This window comes from Cinclus cinclus, chromosome 8 (assembly GCF_963662255.1).
Source record: "Cinclus cinclus chromosome 8, bCinCin1.1, whole genome shotgun sequence".
Lineage (NCBI taxonomy): Eukaryota > Metazoa > Chordata > Aves > Passeriformes > Cinclidae > Cinclus > Cinclus cinclus.
In genome coordinates, this window is record NC_085053.1 from 27,634,971 (window position 1) to 27,655,357 (window position 20,387).

At 41.5% G+C, this 20,387-nt stretch overlaps 1 protein-coding gene across 1 annotated transcript in view; it reads left to right on the forward strand.

The window, feature by feature from the left end:
* Positions 1–20,387, forward strand: part of FGGY (FGGY carbohydrate kinase domain containing) — a 79,796-nt gene that overhangs the window by 19,817 nt on the left and 39,592 nt on the right. The window contains exon 4 of the mRNA XM_062497208.1: positions 17,333–17,440. Coding sequence (XP_062353192.1) covers positions 17,333–17,440 — 108 coding nt within the window. The remainder of the gene's footprint in view (positions 1–17,332; positions 17,441–20,387) is intronic.

Sequence of the window (20,387 nt, forward strand, 5' to 3'; positions counted from 1 at the left end):
GGCATTAAAAAGTGCCTTTGATGTGCCTCAGGTGCACTGAGCCCCAGTGAGCCAGCAACAATAATACCTTTGTGAGATGATCAGAGACGAGAGAGGGAGAAAATGGCCTGTGTGGAAACTCAAGGCCATCCTTTGTTGTGGTTCTGGCAAACGAAGGAGCCAACTGTCAGGAGAAATTCAGCAAACAGAAAGCAGGGGGAAAGTACGGCTGGGTTTCTTTCAAGGGGCCATAACAGGAAACTGTTCAAAACCATCTGCAATGTCTTTCTTTTCCACCCCTTCCTCCTCCTCTGCTCAGGGCAAGGGAACTGCTCTTGTTATCTGTGTGTTGGTGCAGTAGTTCCATTCTCCAGACCAGGTACTCTGTGAGTCACAGGAGCGGGTAATGCTCGAACACAGCATTTACTTTAGACTTTGAGAGAAACTGCTCCTCGACCCAGTTTTCATTACCTCCAGGACTCTAGAGATCTTAAACAAAAGACTTTGCTAATCATGCCTTTGATATTTTAGAAAGTACAAATGTGGAACCTAATTTTACTCATGGCTATAATAGTTTAATTCGTGGTGGAGCTACCATTTTTAAGTGAGGATACGCTTTTGGAATTAACCGCTGATGGTTTGGGGTAATCAGACACACACAAAGAATTTCGTGTTTCTGTTGAATAGCTCATGAAAGCAGCAAAATGCGTGTTTTAATTAGGTTATTGACCCCAGCCCAGGTCTGAGCTGTTGGTAGCTGAAAGTCACTGCCACCTCAGGGCTCATCCATTATCCATGAGGAAAAAGGAAAGAAAAGATGGTTTTCTGAATATTTTTGGACAGTTATGCATTTTACATGATTCTCTGCTGCCTCCTTTACCTTAGCAAAAGACATGGATAGAATTTGCATTTGGAATGGCAAATAAGCTGCTCTTTCGCTTGTGAAGGATTGTCCCTTGGTTTGGGGCTGGGATTCATCCCTGCAGGTTTGGTCTCTGTGCCCAAGGGTATTTATTCCCTGACTTTCCTGGGTGGGTTGCCACTGCCATTGTGCTTTGCAGGCAGGGGCTCTGAGCTCCAGCACCCACACGTGGCTTTGGAACTTTTAGGAGCCTTTCCCGGTGTAGCCATGGTGACTACACAAAATGTGTGAGTAGTTTTTCCCAGCAAAATCACAGCAGGTTTGAGGCACTGAAACAGGAGCTTGCCTGTTATTCCTCACTGTAGTTTGCATGGGTCTAACAGACATGCTCTAACTTCTGGGAATAAGATAGTTGGTTTCCCTAAAAGCCTGTCTTCCTGCCAGTGTCTTAGGGTTTTATGGAGTATTTTAAAGGTTTCAAAAACTCTTTCTCTTCTGAAACCTTTATGTGATCGGGAGGTTTTCAGGCACAGATTTCTGTATTCCCATTCCAGTCCTGGACACAAGCGTGCTTTTGCAGGGGAAACTTGTACCATCATGAAAATATTTCTGTTTTTGTTCCAACACCTTCTGTGATTCCCAGCTGAAGAAAGTAGGCAGGGCAGCTTCCACCGGGAATAAGGTCTGGCCTAATTTTAGTTTATTAATGGGGGGAGTCTAAATTTGCTGGTATTTTGAGTGCCAAATGTACAAGACTTGTGTTCTGTTCTCTCCAGTCTCTGATATATTTCTCTCTTCATTTGTTGATATGGTCTGTGTTCTTCTTCAGTCATTCCTTCTTTATCAGTTCTCTGCACTTAACACCTGTTTTGGGGGATTGTCAAGGAATCTCTTCAAGTTTAGATGCAATCTCTTCTTTTGCGTATGTTTTTGTTACTTCTGTGACTCCTGGCTTTGGGAACGACTCACCTGGCTTGGTGCACAATTCTTTTTTCCCTGGGTGATAATGTGCATGCGATTTGAACTGTATAATTTAGTATTTTTTTCAATTGGAGAGACATAAGTAATTTATCTTCTACCTTTTCAGATTTAATACATGATCTAAAAGGCAGAGCAACTACGTGAACAGCAAATTGATCATCTCATTTTGCTGTCCCAATCTTTGCTATGGATTATTTCAGGAAGAATATCCCATACTTTCTCTCACTAAGCCTGACTAGCCTTTGAGTGTTTTCTGCTAAAGGAGCTCCGGCCCAATTTGCTTATTCTAAATTTGTTCATTTGATTCTCGTGATGACTGGCAAACACACTAGAGCTTCTTTGCTCCACAATATCCGCCCGAGCTGCCAGCTTTGTTCACACAAATAGAGTGTTAAGCACGTTTCCACCCCCAGAGCATGCACAGTACGTGTCCTTTGCAGTACATCCTGGAGAGGAGACAGCAGAGACACGCTGGCTCAAAGTGTTCTCAGAGCCTGATCTCTAATCTCAGTGGGAGCCAGACCAGCAAGTGGATTCAGTGTATTTTGGCTCTGATACCAGAGTCTCCTCTTCAGAACATGCCACGTTGTTACAGCAGCAGCCTTTGGAGTAACCACTGCGCGGGACTCCCGAGCGATGTGTGATGAGGGGAACGCTCTCGGGGCTGGGCAGGCTGGTGCTGCTTCGGCATCTCGGTGCCATGCTGCGGGACGGCAGCCCCGACTCTGAACGTGCAGTCCGGGGGGACAGAGGGACAGAGGGACAGGGGACAGCCCCTCCAGCTGGCTGCGACCCCGCGCTCAGCAGAGACAGCGCTCTCTCCTCCTCCTGACCAGGGGAGAGGCGCTGGGTTCGGGAGGAGAGCGGCAGAAGGGAGAGGAATGCAGGAGGGAAAAATAAAACCAGAAGTATACCTAGTGAGGCTGGGGCAGCCTGGGCAAGTTTGGGAAATGATATGTGTGAGCTTTATGAAATTGATAAGCGCCTGCCCTCTTGCTTTTTAAATATTGCTCTCCCCTGTAAAGCCTGTTCTGCACACGAGCCACAGAGTCTTTGGAACGGGAGAAAGAGCTGAGTGTCACAGGAGCCTCTCCCTCGCTCTGTCCTCATTCGGCACAGTTCTGCTGCCTTCTATATTGCATTTGGCAGCAGTCACAGCGCTGACTTCCCAGCTAATGAAGATGTTTTACATTTAGGGAAGGCTGCATGAAATGAAAACCACATTTGCTTCACAACTGTTGTTGCAGGTTGCCCATACTTTGTATACAGATTTAGGCTTATGGAGAAAAGGTCACAGAGCCTCTGTAGGTACCTTTTCAGCCAGTGGCCTTGGAAGGGTTATAAATCCATAAAATTGCCACCTTCTTTTACTTGTCCCTCAAAGAACTCCTCCACACCCTTTATAATGAAACTCTCTTATTCCATGTTCCAGCATCCTCAGTTTCAAAAAGAAACAAACACAACTGTAATATCCCCTTTGCTGGTATTAATTTGCCATTGTATGTTTTGCTTGCTTTGTTTTGTTTTTAAAAAGCAAGAAGTAAAATATTTCTGCTAGCAGGGCATATAAAAGATTGTTGCTTTTCTGACCTCCCTATTATATTAATAAAAGCTAGGAAGACTTCAGTAGTGGTGGGAGATCATGTGCAGGCAGCCTCCAAAACCCAAAGCACTTACTTGCAGAACTAGTGAACCACAAAGCTTAAGATCTTGAAATGTAAATAGGAAGTTGGAGAGTTTACTTTAGAGCCAGCAGTGGTTAGTCTGTACAATGTTTATTTCTGCTTGCCTCCCAGCCTTTCCTAAAGCTTGGCAGAGATGAAAGGGAGGCTTTCTCAGCGAGTTATTAAACGTTTTTGTTATGAGCAAGATTCCTTTGTTCCCGGCCTGGCATAATTCAAAGCTCAGGTATGCCTTGGTGACGGGGAGAATGGGACGTTCCTATTTAGCATATGTCAGTCCAGAGACATCAAAGTTTTGAACCCAGTGCTTTGCTGGTAATCAACCTGTGCAGGGGAACGTATCTGAAAGCAATTTAATCTCTATTGTACGTAAACTAGATAATGTTCAGCAACATTCCCACAAAACTGTACATTCAACTCCCCTTGCCTTTTGTGAACAGATCAGTTGAGTTCAAAGACTCAAATAATAGATGTGGACAGAGAGAAGGCTTTGAAAAATGCTCTGCTTGGAGAACCATGAAGGCTGATACTTGAGAGGCAACTCACTGGCATCAGTGGAAACTTTGAAAATTCCAACACACACAGTGCTTTCCATCATGTGGTTCACTGCAAGCTGCCCTGTGTAACAGAGAGGATCAGCGTGTAGGATTTAGGGTGCTGAGCCTTCAGGATACTTGCCCAGAGAAGCTGTGGCTGCCCCATCCTTGGAAGTGTTCAAGGTCAGGTTGGACGGGGCTTGGAACAACCTGGTGTAGAGGAAGGTGTCCTTGCCCATGGCAGGGGGTGGAACTGGATGATCTTTAAAGTCCTTTCCAACCCAAACCATTCTGTGATTCCATGATTCTTTGTGCAGTGTCTTTATGTTGGGCTTTCCAGGTCTGACTGCTAATAGGGCCCCTCTCCTGTTCTTCACTCCTTTCCCCATGTTTTGCCTTAGGAAGAGTGAGCAAGAGAGACTGAGCTTCTTACATTCTTATGTTGACACTACAAGGATTTACTTGGTCTGGCTGCTGGAAATATTGGGCTGCCTAGTTTGAGCCTCTCTGCTTAAAGCAGTGTGGGATTAAAGGTTATCTGTTATTAGATCAAGCCCTCCATCCCCCTTGCACCTTCATTTCTTAACTGTAACAGATGTGTATTTTAATAGGATGTGGGGAATTTTGTTTCTTTTGCTGTAGGAAGGAGGTTGTATTCTGTATTATGTGATTCTGAGAAAGTTAAATGTTTGTCTTTCTTCACTGATGTTCACATGACATTATAGGGGACAGGACAAAGCAACTTACTTTTGATTTTTTGATTAAGTAGCAATATTCAAATTTTTGTTGAATCCATCATCATCAGCAGCCTTTCATTGTAACAGAAGATTTTTGGTTTTCCTTTCCTGTATTCTTCAAAGTGATGCTATCAGATCTGACAGGTGCAACACTCCCGTCAAGGCTACAGGGTAACCAAATTTGATCACTCCTCTCTAGACCCAGAAGGATGGATTGGCCTGAGGCCCAAAGTCTTGAGCAACCCCAAGTGTTCTGCTCCAAGGAGAGCTGCATAGGGGATTTTTCTCAGATCACAAGTATAAAAATGTATAATGAATGATTTTCCAGATCCCTTGTCTCTCTTGTTTTTGTGAGTAGGCATGAATTTATTGAACAGCCTGCTTGCTCTGTGTGTCTAGATCTCAGGGAGAACAAAAAGGATTCCATTTTCTGCTCTTTTTCTTACAATAACTTTAAAAATAGCTAAAATACAAATTAAATGAGATATGATAAGGGATATTCTTGATCATCTTTTAGATTGTTTCTGGGCCCTGGAACAATGAAATGGAATTTTCAAGGGAATACAATAATTATATGAAAAACAACTTAAAGGTTTTCTGTTGGTTATAAAATTTTGGAATTAGCCTTATTTGCAGTGAGAGTTGTGAAAGCTGGGGTCAACATCCCATATTTTGTTTAGTGAGGTGGTTTGCTCTGTGTTTCACTCAGATTATTGCCTTTCCTTAGCTCTCTCACTTGCACTCTGAGCACGAAGCTGAAGCTGTGCAGACAAACATCTTTGCAATGCAAGGTGTGAGATGAGAGTACCGAGGGCTCCATGGTCAAGGGGGTATAGATGTACTGCTGTTTATTCTTCTTAACAGTAACAGTTCCCCACTCGGGCAAATTCCAACTGTCCTTGGGCATTAGGCCTCTTACTATGGCTTTTCCCCTCCATTTCCAATTCTGTTCATCATCTCAGGAATCAGTAGTTCTTCCTCCAAGTTCCTTGTTGCTGTTCCAGCTGTGAATGGGGCAATATTTTGGATGGGGCAAGTTCTTTTAGGGAGAAAGTAAATCTTTTCTCATATAATCCCTCTGGAAGCAAAGTGGGGGGAAGCATTAGCTGCTGCTTTTCTCCCAGTGCCAGCTGGGAATCACAGTTTATACTGAGTTCATTGTTTATAGCTGTGGGTGAAGGCCTGAGGTCCTGTCTCTCTGTTTACTCTGTCCTTGGGAGTTTGTCTCAGTAAGTAAGGGCTGAATAAACACCGGGTAAGATCCTCAGGATTTACCCATTTGGTTATTCAAATGTTTAAAAATATGTTTTAAATAGTGTGTGAATATATATCCCATATAATGTGAATCTACTTCCAACTCCAGGGGCATTGCAGAGGATTTATTGAACTGCAGGCATGATACTGCTGTTGGTAGTGGCCTTCACTGATGTAGAAGGAATGCTTAGACAATGGGGGAAAAGGAAAATCTCTAAAATGAACTGTATTATGCAATAAATAAATAAGGAAATCTTTAAGGTGTGTGGGAGGGGCATCCAGCTACAGTGACAAGGACTGGGTCTGCCTGGGAGTCGTCAGAGCTTGGCTGGGGTTCCTGGAGGGCTTTTCTCAAGTGCCATGTAGAGGTAGAGTTTGTTTTGGTATTTGTGGCATAGCTGTTCCATATGCACAATTCCCAACCTTTCAGTTTGGGATGAGGTATCCATAGTCTCCTAAAAAGAGATTCTGCTGCAAGTAGTATCTGAGACATGTTTGTTTAGGAGTCAGAACAGAAGATTGAAGTGCTGTGAACTAAAGGAATAATTCTGAGACTTAAGAAACTCCAGTGTTCTTGTAACAGACTTGCACTGATCTCTAACTTGTCATTATAGTAAATTTATTTTCTACTGCACAAATGGAGCTTTTGTTCATGAAAACTGGTGGTTATTTGCAGTGTCAGTCACTCCTGGAGACTTGGTTTCTTGTGTTGGTTGAAAATAAGAACAGAAATTTACTTGAACTTCATCTCACTGGAGGCTGGGAGGACATTTTAATGTAAATTACTGTATGTTTCCTGTATCTCTATGACCTTCCCTAAGCCACCTGTTACTGCCCACTGTTAACAACAGGTTAGAAGAGACTATATAGCTTTTTGGGTTTGATTTTTATTTTTTTAAACATGAGAAGAGTTAGTTCATACTGTGATGAGCTTTAAGGAATTTAACTTCCCATAGCAGCAAATTGTAGTGTTATCAAGTGCAAAATTAAAATGGCTTTGCTGGAAGATTTATAATCTTCACACAAACTGGCATTTTGTGGCAGTGAATATCTATCACTGGAGGAGAAGTAAAAAATAAATGGGTGGAATAAATGGTTGTAGCTCATTTGAGGCCCTGGATCCCCAGTGAACTATTGTTTTTGAGAGGCACAGAAGTAACTGCAGTGAGTCACGGAGCAGCACTGCTGCAGAAGGGTCCAGAACAGCATTTCAGCAAGGACACAAGCAGAAGCCATGGGGTAACCAGACAACCTTTCAGTCCATTTATCAAAGCACTTGTAGTTCCCATTTCAAGGAAGGCGACGCAGTAAATATGAGCAAATAATAATAAAAAAAAAAGGTTAGTGTGTATATCTGTGTCCAGACATTTCACTAAATAAAACAATAATATAAATCAATGCAGAACTGTTAGTGCTTAAGTGCTTAGCAAAAAGCATCTGAATCCATCACAAATGTGGGCTTTTTTTTCTGTTTTGGGTTTTGAAAACAATTTAGCAGATTAAAGGTCTGTTTTTACCAATTTCTGAAAGAAACCTTGACCTTTGGGAATACAGAGAAAAGGATCATAGGCTTCTGTGTGTCCATTGTGTACTTTCCCAAGCTGAAACATAAATAAGCTTAGTGTTAATGGATACTGATAAAAAGCAGAAGTAAATGGATGTGAACATTTAAGCTTGGAACAGTCAAAATTAATCTAATTTAAAGGGTTTGTTGCAAAGCTGAGCATTCAGGCAGGGTCCCTGACAAGACTTTTGAAGTTCTTGCATCTCTGATTTAGGCAGAAGGAAATGGTGGATGTTGACTGAGTCTGGAATGATTACCCCTGCATTCAATCCCATTTAACTTCTTCCAGAGCTGAAACTTTCAAATTGTCCCAGGCTTAATTCCAGGTTTGCTTCCTGGAATAAACAGGAGGTTAATCTCACACACAGGGAACACAAACTTCACAGAGGGGCAGACTTTCTGTGCAGGACACCAGCATTGTTTTTTCCATGTTCAGGGACAGTTCCAGAGGCAGATGTTGTACTGAGACTTGTCTGTTGTCCTGGAGACTCCTCTCACAATGACTCTGAGTGACCTGATGATCTGACACTGCTCCCTAGCCCTCCTGGGCTCTCCTTGTGCTGATCCCCCTGCTCCAGCCCCTCTCTGGGAATGGTTCCCTATTCTTGAATCCAGTCTCTCAGCCATCTGATGGTGCCTGATGAAACCCTTCATTCTACAAAGCAAACAGCACCATTACTCTAGAAAGAGAACATGCACACCTAGGCCTCTGAGGCCTTTTAGGTTATGACATTTTTTAGACCATCATTTGTTGGATCCCAAACTGATCCAGGGCTTGCCTCTTTCTGACAAGGTCCAGCTTCCCAAGATGGCAGAACTCCCTAACCCCAAGCTGCTTTTCTCTTCCATCACGTGTGAGCTTCGTGACCCTGATTCACAGATATGACTCAGAGCTTTTTGATGCTTCCTGGGTGAACTGAACCCGCAGGAATGGAAAGCTGAGAGTCTGCTGCTCACAGTGGCTGGGGGAGGTCATGGTCAGGAGATTGCTGGCAGAAGATCTCATAGGAGGTTGAGAACTTTGTCCCTATTCCACAGAATTAATTTTTATATTTGCCCTCTCTAACTGTTTTTCTCAAAGTGGCTACAGGTGGCCTGGTAGGGTGGTTAATTAGTGCTCCTGATACAGCTGTAATTAAGCCACGTGCCTCTTCTAGCTTGTCCTTTTAAGTGGACAACTTCCAAATGCTCATTTCCCATTACAGCTCCCATCTTCTGCAAACAGCAGGTAAAATTCAGCAAAGAACTGGAACAAGACTTGGGAAACACATTCAGATATGGCCCTCTCAGCTTCTCTTTTATTAAACATCTTACCATTTTTACTTAGATAATAGTAAGGCAAATGAAATTAAGAGTATTTTTCGCTTCCAGTATAATCTTCTTTTCCCCCACTCCCTGGTTTTCTGTTCTGCTTTTGAATTGAGAGGTTTGAGTGCAAAGAGAGAAAGTCAAAAGTTTACAGTAGGAGAGGTAGGCACCAGTCTTGTTCTCTATTTTCCCCTTGGGAAAATGGCAGGATTTTATAATGTGAAAAGTATTGTTCTACTTAAAACAAATATGACTTGTCCAGCTTGGTTGGTTAATGTTTAAAGCTGATATCATTGCCAGCTTCTTTCATAAGACTGGTATTTAAAAAAAAAAAAGGCGAAAATAAGATTTTAAAAATCCTTTTGTGTGATAGTGAAATAAGAGTAGGGGCAGATGAAAAAATGAACTGAGTAATCTATAGTGTGTATTTGTACCATGTCAGCAACTCCCCAGCAGCACTCCTGGCCCTGGTTTCCTGTGGAATGTGCCAGGTCCCTGGGATCTGTCACACCATACACCACAGAGAGATGATGAGTAGAGGTGGTTTTACTGGGCAACTGACCTCCAAGTTCTGCCCATAATAATTTATTCATGTGGCTGTACCCTAAGACATTCTAATACCAAACATACCTTGGGCTGAAAATTGATGCAGCCTATTGGAAAAATTACCCACAGGCAGCTCAGATGAAGAGGCTGGACCTGGCTGCTGCCTGAAAATGGGCCTCAGGAGGTGCAGGGGGTCACAGCAGTGAGTGAGTTCAGCCCCAGAGCATCCACTGTCAGAAGCCTTGCTCAGAAATGCAGCTTCAGTCTGGTTTGAATGGCAAATCTTGAGAAAAGCTGCTGATACAAGTGTAGTCTTTGACCTCTTTATTCCTTGCCTGATCTGTTGCATTTTAAACATACAACAGAGTAAAACAAGTCTGGGTTTTTTTTGGGTTTTCTGCTAAATATGATATTTTGTCAGCTTTAAACAACATTTTAATAGATGTGTTGTAACTCTTTTAAGAACCAGTATCTTCCTCATCTCCTCTACATGAATTTCTCTCTGTAACAGTAAATATAAACTACTTCTGCTGGTCTAGACTAATTCCTCTTTATTCCAATAAATATAAACTCAGTACAAGTTGAGTAATATTATTGTGATTCAACATAATCTTTTATTTAAAAAAATCATAAGTTTTAATTTTTTTTTCAAATACCTTTCCTTATTTAGCCTTGAAAATAAATCTAACTGTGCAAATGTTTAATAAACTCGAATTAAGTTTTACTCAAATTAATTTTTGTTAGATCTAGAGCTGGGTTGTGCAGTATATAGTCCCAATGACATATTTTCAGGGATGAAGCAATCAAGTTGCCCCAGGAGTATGGTTTCTTTATTGCAGATTAATCACATACCTGGTTTGGCCTCTAGTTTGTAGACCAGTTAATGTTTTATGGAGAATTCAGAAAGTTAGAAATAGTTCTGCATGTGTGTCATTCACATTTTGCTGCCCTTCTCACACAGGTTACTACTTGGAGTAAGAGGTAACAGTAGTCCCCAATAATTCATTTGTGTCTCCTAGTTTTAGGTTGTACTCAGAGTTTTGTCTGGGAGGTAATTAATACAGGGATTGAATTTCCCAGGTCTCTGTGGCATAGCTTTGGCAATAAGTGATGAAGTGCATACTCAGTGAGGCATTCATGGAAGTGTTTTGTATCCCCTAAGCCAGAATTCTTCAGCTGCCTGTAAACAGGTTACCAAAATCATCCGTGGGTGGGTGAGCTCAGGCAGAACCCCAAAGTTCTCGTTCCCTCTCTGTTGTTATTGTCACTTGTGTGACTTCCATCCTTCCAGTGGGATAAAGTGAGCTCTGTGCAAAAATTTTTGTGGTCTGGTCTTAATATCATGGCAGAGTAAATCTGTCACTGAGTGAGGCTCAGGGGGTGCCAGCCTGTCACGTGGAGCAGAGCTGGTGACTTGCCCACCACAAGCTATGCAGCTGCATAGCAGACCCATGATGGCCAGGGGACCTGAGCTTAAAATATAAGCAAATAAATTGCTGTCAGTATATGACCTGTAGGAATCAGAATATTAATAAAGTTTAATTTCATTTCTGTCCTCAAGTATGTTTCTTGTGTTCCAAGACCTTATTTTCTTAAATATATCTTACATCACGCTGAAGCTAGAATACTGTTTTGTGTTTAGTATGTAATTATTACTACTAATAGACATATTTTAAGAAGTTGACTTGGTGTTCCATACATTTAACTTAGAAAATAGCCTCCAGAGTTATGGGGAAGCTTAGTTTTAAACCCATTTAGGGCTTGAGAAATAATGCCAGGATGGCAATTTTAGAGTAGGCATCAGTTCACTGAAAACACAATTTCATGCCCCAGCTCTGCCCAGTTTATATATGTGTATATATATCTATATGCCACCAGGAAGTGCTGTTATTAAATCACACATTCAGTAGCTATTACTATGACCTAAGTTTGAACCAGAAACCTAGAAATGAAACATTCTTGGGTTTCCCTTTGAGTTCTTTCCCTTCTTTTATGAATCTCTTTCATTCTTTGTCAGAGAGTTTAGGTTGAGTAGCTCTATAAGACCCATCTGTCAGCAGAAGCAAAATGATACAGTTTTCTTAATGCAGGATTTTATGCATCAATGTAAAGTCCCTGAATTGAATGATTGTCAGTATTCTCAATCTACAGTCAGTCAGAAACTTTGAAAGTTAAAAGTCAGCAGAAAAGTTAATGAAAGTATTTGACTTGTCAATGATCAAAGTCCAGAACTGTAAAGAGCATTTATTAGTTGGTGACTGATACGGTGCTTTTCCTTGTTTCTTTCCCTGCTCTCTCCATTAATATCTTAGATCTTTTCTTCATACCTGTCTTAACCTAACAAAAGCAGCTGTTATTCTGAATTTCTGGCTAAAGAAGCTGATTAGTGAGGTGATTTTCAAACAAATTTTCTGACCTAGCTTCTCCTTAGCCAATTATTACTTTAAAAAGTTTTGACTCTAATGTGACTCTACTCTAAAAGTAGAATAAAGGATTAAACTTGCTTTCAGGGAAGGGCATGTAAGTCAAAAATAGCCCACATAAATGATTTCCTGTCTCTATGGCATATTACAAGTAAATAGAGAATCTGATAGTGATTGCAGAATGCTGCCACATATCAGAAGCTCGACATTAGAAAGCTGAAATTAAAACGGCGGGAGATGGATATAGCAGTATACTTTGTTAATATTAAGGTTTGCTTTTCAGGTGATAGCCAAATTCTCCAAATTCTCTGTCAGTTTTATTGAAGGAGTTTGTGTAAGCCTATACCAGCAGCAGATGGTGTCAACTAAAGAAAATTCTGCTGAAATTCATACTTCCACAAAGCTGCTCTCTCCAGTGTGTGGTGTGCTTTATTTTATCTTGTCTCTGATTGCCGTAACATTTACATAAAGCTGAGGAGGAAACACAAGCATGTGCCTGATCATTATGGCTGGTCCAGGAAAACAAAGCTAAGTGAAACAAATCTCCCAGTGCCACTTCTCCTTTGATGGCATGGCTGGGTGCCTGGGAGATGCTTGTCTGAGAAGGTCTGTGTTCTGTTCTGTCCTTGAATCCAGGGACAGTCCTGAGAGCTGAACTTGGGTTAAAGGCACTGACTCCTCTGAGTCACTCACATGCGCTGTGAATTAGCCTCTCCTGTGTTTTTTCCAGGTATACTTTTATAACAGAAGTAAATGTTTTTGCCTGCCTTTGTTTTAGAGGAAGAGGCAAATGGGAAGGACTAATCTAAATTAAATACATTACAGATCTCATATTAATGCCATTTAAGCAGGTCCTTCCTTAATTTACCTTAGTTCTATATAGCCTTTTCTATTTTAGAAACATTTTTCATTTCTGTAGGCTGCCAGATGTGCTGCTGATACCTTCTGATCTTAGGTAGTTTGACACTGATTTTCCCAGCGCACGCCAGGGTTCAAGTCTGGCCTGTAACTCATCCAAATGATCTATTCATAACCAAAAGTGCCTTCTGGCAGTTGCACCACAGCTGAATATTGTTAAACTGAATTCATCCTTTCATTTGTTTCTGATTGCTCTATAATGTTTACATATCTTACATATTAGTATGATCTTTTATAAAGCACATGCTGAGGTTAAACCCGCCCAGAGAGAACTCTATTTCCCTTCTGCCTTTCAGAAGGTGTGGAACTCTTTTTTTTTTTTTTTCCCATCAAACTAGCAGGAATCTTGGAACTGTTTAGTGCTGGTTTCATCCAAAATGATGGGGCTGAGCAAGCAGGAATGTGTGTATTGGGGCAGCAGGGAAAGTGACACTTCCATGCACAGAAGGATTCTCCCCCATTCCCGGAGAGAGGAACTGGGATGGAATTGCATGTCTGGGTGTAATCCTTGCCTAAGCTGGCATCATCACCCATGAGGGCAGCAGTCCCTGTGTGAACACGTTCAGCTGAAATATTTATAGATGCAGCTTATGACTCAAAGTCTGAACAGGTTCAGATTCCTCTTGTCTTCTGTCTTCAAATTTCTGCTGCATTAATTTTGTGCAGAGATCACTCTCACCTCTAGCAGAGGACATCCTCTCTGTGTTTCAGTTTCACTCTATATAAAAGATAATAACTGTTACTGTGTCTCACAGTGGGAGTGTGTCACAGGAGGAATTTCAGTTAAATGGAAGGCAGAAAATCTTAGGTTTCCTTTGAATTCGTATTTTAACTTCCAGAGAAGGATGACATCTCTTATTTGCTTTAAAAATAAAAAATCAATTGCCCATAAATCTGAAACACATGTTGTTTTTCTACTAAAAAGATTAAGGATTTTCTTAAGCTCATTAAAGAAAAAAAAAATAATGACATTGATCGTCCTATATCACCATAAGAATGTCTGAAGGCAATTGAAAGCTGTAAAAGAGACATGGTGTTATTGTAACAAAAATAGCCCTGAATCTGGCAAATTGTGCTTTTCCTTTCTTCTGGGTTCTGCATCAGACTTGCACTGTTTCTCCAACCTTATGCCTCTGTCTAGTCATGTGTTTTAGTGGGATTGAGTGGGATGTATACTCAAACAGAATTAGGACCTTTTATTATGAAAATACAAATGCCAGCTGCTGCGTGGCTTGAAAGATTTAATCACCGTCCAAATATTTCAAGGAGGGGAAATGGAAACCATTTGCTGTTTCTGATGCATATAGCTGCAGGAGGATGCTCACCCTGTTGCTTCTCAAAGATTGTGTATCTGTTTTGGGGACTTTGTTATTCCCAGTTTTCCTTCTTTCCATATACATCAAAGCCTAGAGTCTGCAAAATGTGAATTAAACTCCTTAAGTGAAAGGGGGAAATGGGAAATCTGATTATGCCTTCTCATCAGTAAAGCCAGGATGACAGCCAGTGTTCTTTATTCCAGTTAAAAGTTCCCACAGCAACAAAACTGATAACCAAGTGCCTTGCTGGCTTTATTCATCAGTGTGGCAATTCCCAATGCCCTCGTTTGCTCTGTTCATGTGTTGAAAGTTAGCTGGAATGTGTACAAATGGTACTTTGGTAGTAAGAGGATAGGAAGGTCTCAGTGTAATGTGAGAAGAGCCAGCATGGAAATTTCCTGTCCTAAATTCCTGTGAGTGTCCAAAACATTAGGCCAGAAGTACTGGCTACAGGGAGAATTTGTTCTTTTAATGAATCTAAACATTTTGGTGTTGTCAGACCTACAGGACAATTTGGTAAATTATGGACTAATGACAGAAAAAAAATAAAGTGGGTTTTGTTTTTTATTTTATAAACTCTATTGTCCTTCTTGATGTTTGGATTTTGCCCTGATTTCATAAAGCATCTTGATGCCTTTAATGTCCTTTGGCTACTTGTTTTTTTCAGGTAACACAACAGTTAGATTTCAAGCTTCATCCTTTTGCCATAACCAGATTCTTCTTTCAACAGACTTCAGAACCCTTCAGACTTCAGCAAAGTTTGCTGCATCACAAATAAGCCTTCAAAACCCCAGGCCCCTTCTGTCCTAAATGTTCCTTGTCCCCTCCTGGGACACTGTGCTGTGTCTGTGGCTATAGGGTGGGAATGAGTTGGGATGTTTGGGTTCTCCCCATGCTTCCATCAGCAGTTCAGAGCAGACACTGACTGGTAACTTTGACTACATGCTGTGTTCTCTGTAAGGTCAGTGAAGTGGATTTGGTCTAAAAATCAGCTTGTTTGAGGATTTGCTTTTTGTTGCACTTTATTTTGTTATTGAAATCATAAAAGAAGGCTTGCCCCACTGAGGTGATGAAAACTCAAAGCTGTATTAATTTGTAGTTTTAAGAGAAAACAAAACAAAACCAAATGTCTTTGCAATGTTTTTGACGTAGCTTCGTCCACTTGGAGTCATAAATGCCTTTGTAAATTCAGTGCAGCTAATCTTGCTCTATAATGGGTTTAGTCAGCCAAAATCTTGCACAGACACACAGACACATGTGTACACATATGTCTGTAGGGAGGGTAAGTCAGGGCATCAGAGCTGATAAGGGAGAACCAAGCAGGATTCCCAGATTTGGTAGATGCGCTCCTGAGAGAAATCAGCATTTCTTGACACTGTGGTGATGTATTTTGAAAAACAAATTTTCGTTGTTTTGTTTTCCTACTTAACTTCCTGACAAGAATCAGCTGTATGGTAAGTTTATGGCTTGAGCAGACTATTGTTTGTGCAGAAACCTCCCTGCTGCTGTATTTACTAAACATGTGTGATGCACAAATGCCAGTAAACTGCATCTTGGAGCATATTCCCTAGTGGCTAGTAAAAACTGCCTTTAAAGTTCAGCCTGTTTAAATATAGAGAGAATGTGCATGAAGTTTAACAGGAACAGGCCTGAATCTTTAATTTTTCTCCAAAATTGTTTTGATGTGAAGTCCAGGCTTTACTGAATTAAACAGCAAACCTTGAGCATCCTTTAATGGGTCTAGAATTTTGCTATTGTGGTGTGAGGTCTAAGTGCAAAAAGCCCCATTGTCCCATTAACTAAGACCTCTCTTTTTGCTCCTCAGCACTGGAAACAAACAGATTGATTTTGTTAGGGAATTAATTCTCTTGTATCCTTCTCTACTAGTAGTTCCCACCTTCTAGAAAACAACAGTTGCAGATTTAGCCATCATCAGTGGGAAGTGCAGCATAAATCATGGGATGGTGTAGGACTGCATTGCTGTTTTCTTTTCCCAGTGAAATCACAGCTGTGTCTAACTTGAGTGTATATATGTGGTCCTGGAAGAGAAAACATGGATCCTGCCTCCAAGGGAAGCCTGGAAGAGCATGGATGGTCTGTGTCCTCCAGTCCCTGCTCCAAGAATTCCATGTTCAGCCAGTGGGGAAATTACAATTAGTCTTTGGAGCAAGTACTGGGACCCAAGTCCCACTATCCCAGTTCCTGGTGTGTGCTGGGCCTTATTTGCTAGACTGGAAACAGTGTTCTGCTGAACCAGAAAGTCTGTCTGGTCTCTTGAAAGTGAAACCACTTTGTAAGAGGAAAGAAAATGCCCTCCACCCTTATAAACTGGTAATTTGCATCTTCTGAAGGAGAGAAAGGAAATGACCCAGTGTCTCCCACATCCTGAGTGGTCTAACCACGAAATCAGGGGGTGCAGTGCTGCACTGTGCTGGGGTTATTTGTGTGCAAGTGGTGCAGCACAGCCCTGCTGCGTGCCTGGGAGACACGGCTCAGATACCTGCCTGATCACAGGTGGGAAGGAGGGGGTGCTTTGGGTAAAGCTAAGCCTAAGTAAGAGGCAGAATCTGGTGTTTACCCAGGCACGTTCGCTGTTGAACCCAAGCAGATCCCAGCCCAGGTTTGCAGCCTCCACCTGAGGCACCAGACTCTCCTGGCAGTGTTCAGAGGGCACTGGAGCTTGGGGTTCCACTGCCTGCATGGGAGCTGATGGCACATCTTGGGGGACATCACTGTCCTGGGGGACATCCACAATCCTGTCAGCATGATTCCCTCCTGATTCCCAACTCTCCGAATGTACAGGATGGGTGCTCTGCAAACTCCTGTGGCTGATTGTCCCTGTGTTTGCCCCTGCCAATGGAGCAGAATGTTGTATCCCACTGGTCACTCTAAATAAGGCCTTTTTCTGCAGAAATGAGGCAGTTTCCCTTTCTCTGTGAAATACAGCTCTATTCCTGAAATTTCTTACTTTCTGTTTGACCAGGCCCGGCTGTTCTGTCTGTGGGGGTGAGTGGGTTGTGGGCTGTGTCTTGTCATCTAAAAATTATGTTAGTGGGGGAAAACATTTTTTCACTTTTTTTTTTTTGAGTAAATTTCTACCTGCACATCTCCATGTCTGTTGGTAATTCCAGTAGAGAAGCAGAATTGTCTCAGTATTGGACTCTGATAGCTGCTACTTTGACACTAGAGCACTTTGATTCACTAGAGCTTTCTGTTGCTTTTCCAGGTGAGTGAAACTCCCATTTTTGTGCCTGGTGTTTGGGGACCGTATTTCTCTGCGATGGTACCTGGGTTGTGGTTGAGTGAGGGAGGCCAGAGTGCTACAGGAAAACTGGTGAGTGTTTGGAGACATGGACAGGCTCTAAGACTGCTGCTATTTGGGATATCTTCACTGGTAATTCAGACCTGAAACACCTCTATAAGATCATGTACCAGGCTTCTGAAAGCAATTAACAATTAGATGAGTGTTAGGCCTGTTACATAATACTAATTTGCATAGAGATAGGGGATTATATACAGGGCAGTCTTCCTTTTATGGTGGTGGTGATGATTATTGTAATTATCTTACAGGCAAATAGGCTTCATTCTTTGCTTTAGCAGGAGGCTGAAACAGATTGATGTGAAGACAATGATACATATTGTGTTATATAGGTCAGTTGTGTTCATTGATGGGTGTAAAAGAAAGATACGTAGACAGAATGGTAATATAGTAACGTTTTATTCCCTCACCTCAGTTCTTTCCCTGAATACAAAGAATCTAACAGTATTAGGTTAATTTAATTTACCAATAAAAATTAAAGCCAAGCAGGGTTCACAAAAAATTGAATTTTCTTATTTACAGACAGAACTAAAACGCCGATATCGTATTTAAAGAAAGGCTACATGTATGCAACAGTATTTAGGCTCGAGTCCAAAAGTGTCAGGAAGACCTTGTTGACACTTGGTTATTGCTTAACCCTGGAGCTTCTGTGTCTCCTTGTCACCTTGCCCAACCCGTGGAAACCCTGGCTGCCCTCAGGGCTGAGCTGCAGGAGAGGCTCTGGAGAGGCTGCAAGGAGCCAGCCCCAGGCCTGTGAGTGTCCCCTGGAAAGCCCCAAGTGCAGGTGGGTTTGGTCTGTCACAAACTGCAGCTGTAATCACTCCCTGACTCAGCACCACCCGTCTCTTTAAAAGCCTGGAGCTGGGAGTACATGGCCAGGAAATGCATTGGGGCATCACTACATTTAAACATTCCATAGGGCACAGTCACTGAATGAGAAGCAGAAATCCTCCTGGGTCAGGAAGTCCGGACACACCCCAGGCTGAGCTGTGAATGGGGATCCCTCCTGTGCTCTCTCCTGGCCAGCTTGACATTCCTCTGTGTCACAGCTTCAATGGCACAGTCATTCCTCCTCCTGCAGCCTGGCTTCCCACCCCACCTCCAGCCCATCCTTAGCCTTGTGGCTAAAAACTGCTTTTGCAGCAGGTGGGATGTGTGTGCTTTAAATTTTTCAGGTCAAGATTGGGCTAGGACCAAAAAGTGTTCCATTTTACAAACAACTGCTACAAACAGACAAAAAACTAAATAATGCCCATATAAAATAATAAATATATGCTCATAGCACCACCATTTTTCAAGGAAAATAGCAAATGTGTGTTGCTTTGTAAGAACACTTTCGAGAGTAAAGTTTCTGTGTGCTTAATTCTTAGCAGGTAAATACACTTATCTAAACTCCAGACAGGATATAGGCAGTCAGTAGTTTTTCTTGGCTGGCTCATAGTGGTTCCACACTTAAAATGTACAGTTGAGAGTTAAGGCATTTTAAAAAGATGATTTTAAAAATCCTTTCCTTTCTTGTACCAGGGAACAAGGCGTTCCTGAATGATTAAAGAAATTACTGGAAAAAATGAATGGTTGTATTAGGACCCATAGCAAAAGTCATCTTGCAGTACTGTTAGGAATATTATAGAAAGTGTCTCATTAAAACACTCTTGGAATATCACATGTGGTTTTCTTGAGGTGGTATGAACAGAAAACAAACACATAGGGAGCTGTGGGAGGAGACAGTGCCATGTGCATTGTGCAGGGTATATTGCATTTATTATCTCTGTCATTTCAAAGCTCCTGCTTTCTCACACCTAAAGTTTGGGAAAACAAACAAAAAAAAAAGGACACACTTAGGGATTTTTTTTTTTTGTTGCTTGATTAACAACCCAAGATAAATTATTTCCATGAAATTTGAACAGTCTGATCAACTTCTTAAAAGTAAAACCGATTCCTTTAAAAAGCTCTAATTTTTGGGGGGATACAGCTGCAAAAGAAATCAATTGGATTTTGAAAACTTGTTTTAGATAGAGTCCAAATGAAGATTCAGTAAGTCCTTTGTTCTGCAAATTCTTGTTTAGTTGTATATTCAATGAGGTTTTATACTGTATTTTCAAAATTTATAAGAAGAAAGATATTGCACAATGGAGACAAAGGATAGCGTGACATCATTACAAACTGTGAAATAAAAAGTAGCAGGAAAGGCTTTCTAGATGCATCCCTCATGTGGCCATGGCTTGAATTAAGGGCAAACTTCATAACTCCTGTAACAGTTCTGTGTAACAGTGGTTTCGTAGCATACGCCTATATATGATGTTTATTTACGGATTTATTTCTGTATTTATGAGCTGTCCTGTGCTCTGAAGAGATTCTGAATTGCAGAATTTGGGCCTGAGCTGTGTTTCTAGTGCATGCACACGTTTGACCTCTGTTTTTGATGCTGATCTCAGGGAGAGCAGACATGCATTGTTTTCTTTACTGTGTTCACATGCGTACGCTTCATTATGTGGTTCAGGACTAGACTCATGCTGTGAAGATTAAATACTAATGTGTTTTGCTGTCAATAAATACTGCCAAATATATGCAGTGCTCTTGAGTAGCTAGAGTTTTGCCTTCTTAGCTTTTACTGTCACCTCTGATGGGATATTACCAAGAGGCCACAAAACCTGCTGAATTACTGTGTTAAAAGCCCATATTATTCTACCTGATACATTGTTTTGTGACTAATGGTAACCACTCTGGAGAGAAAGGACAAGCTGATTTATAAATTCAGCATAAGACAGAGCTTATATTGATCTTCTTTTATAGCAATAATTGCTTCTCAGGGTATACATTTTGTTTCCTGCAACGAATGCATGAGGCATCCATCAGGGTGACAACACACCTTGTGTTTTATCATAACAGTGTGATAGGAAAATATGATGTAGGGATTTGGGCCAAGAAGATGCTTCTGGTAGAATTCCATTTAGGATATCCA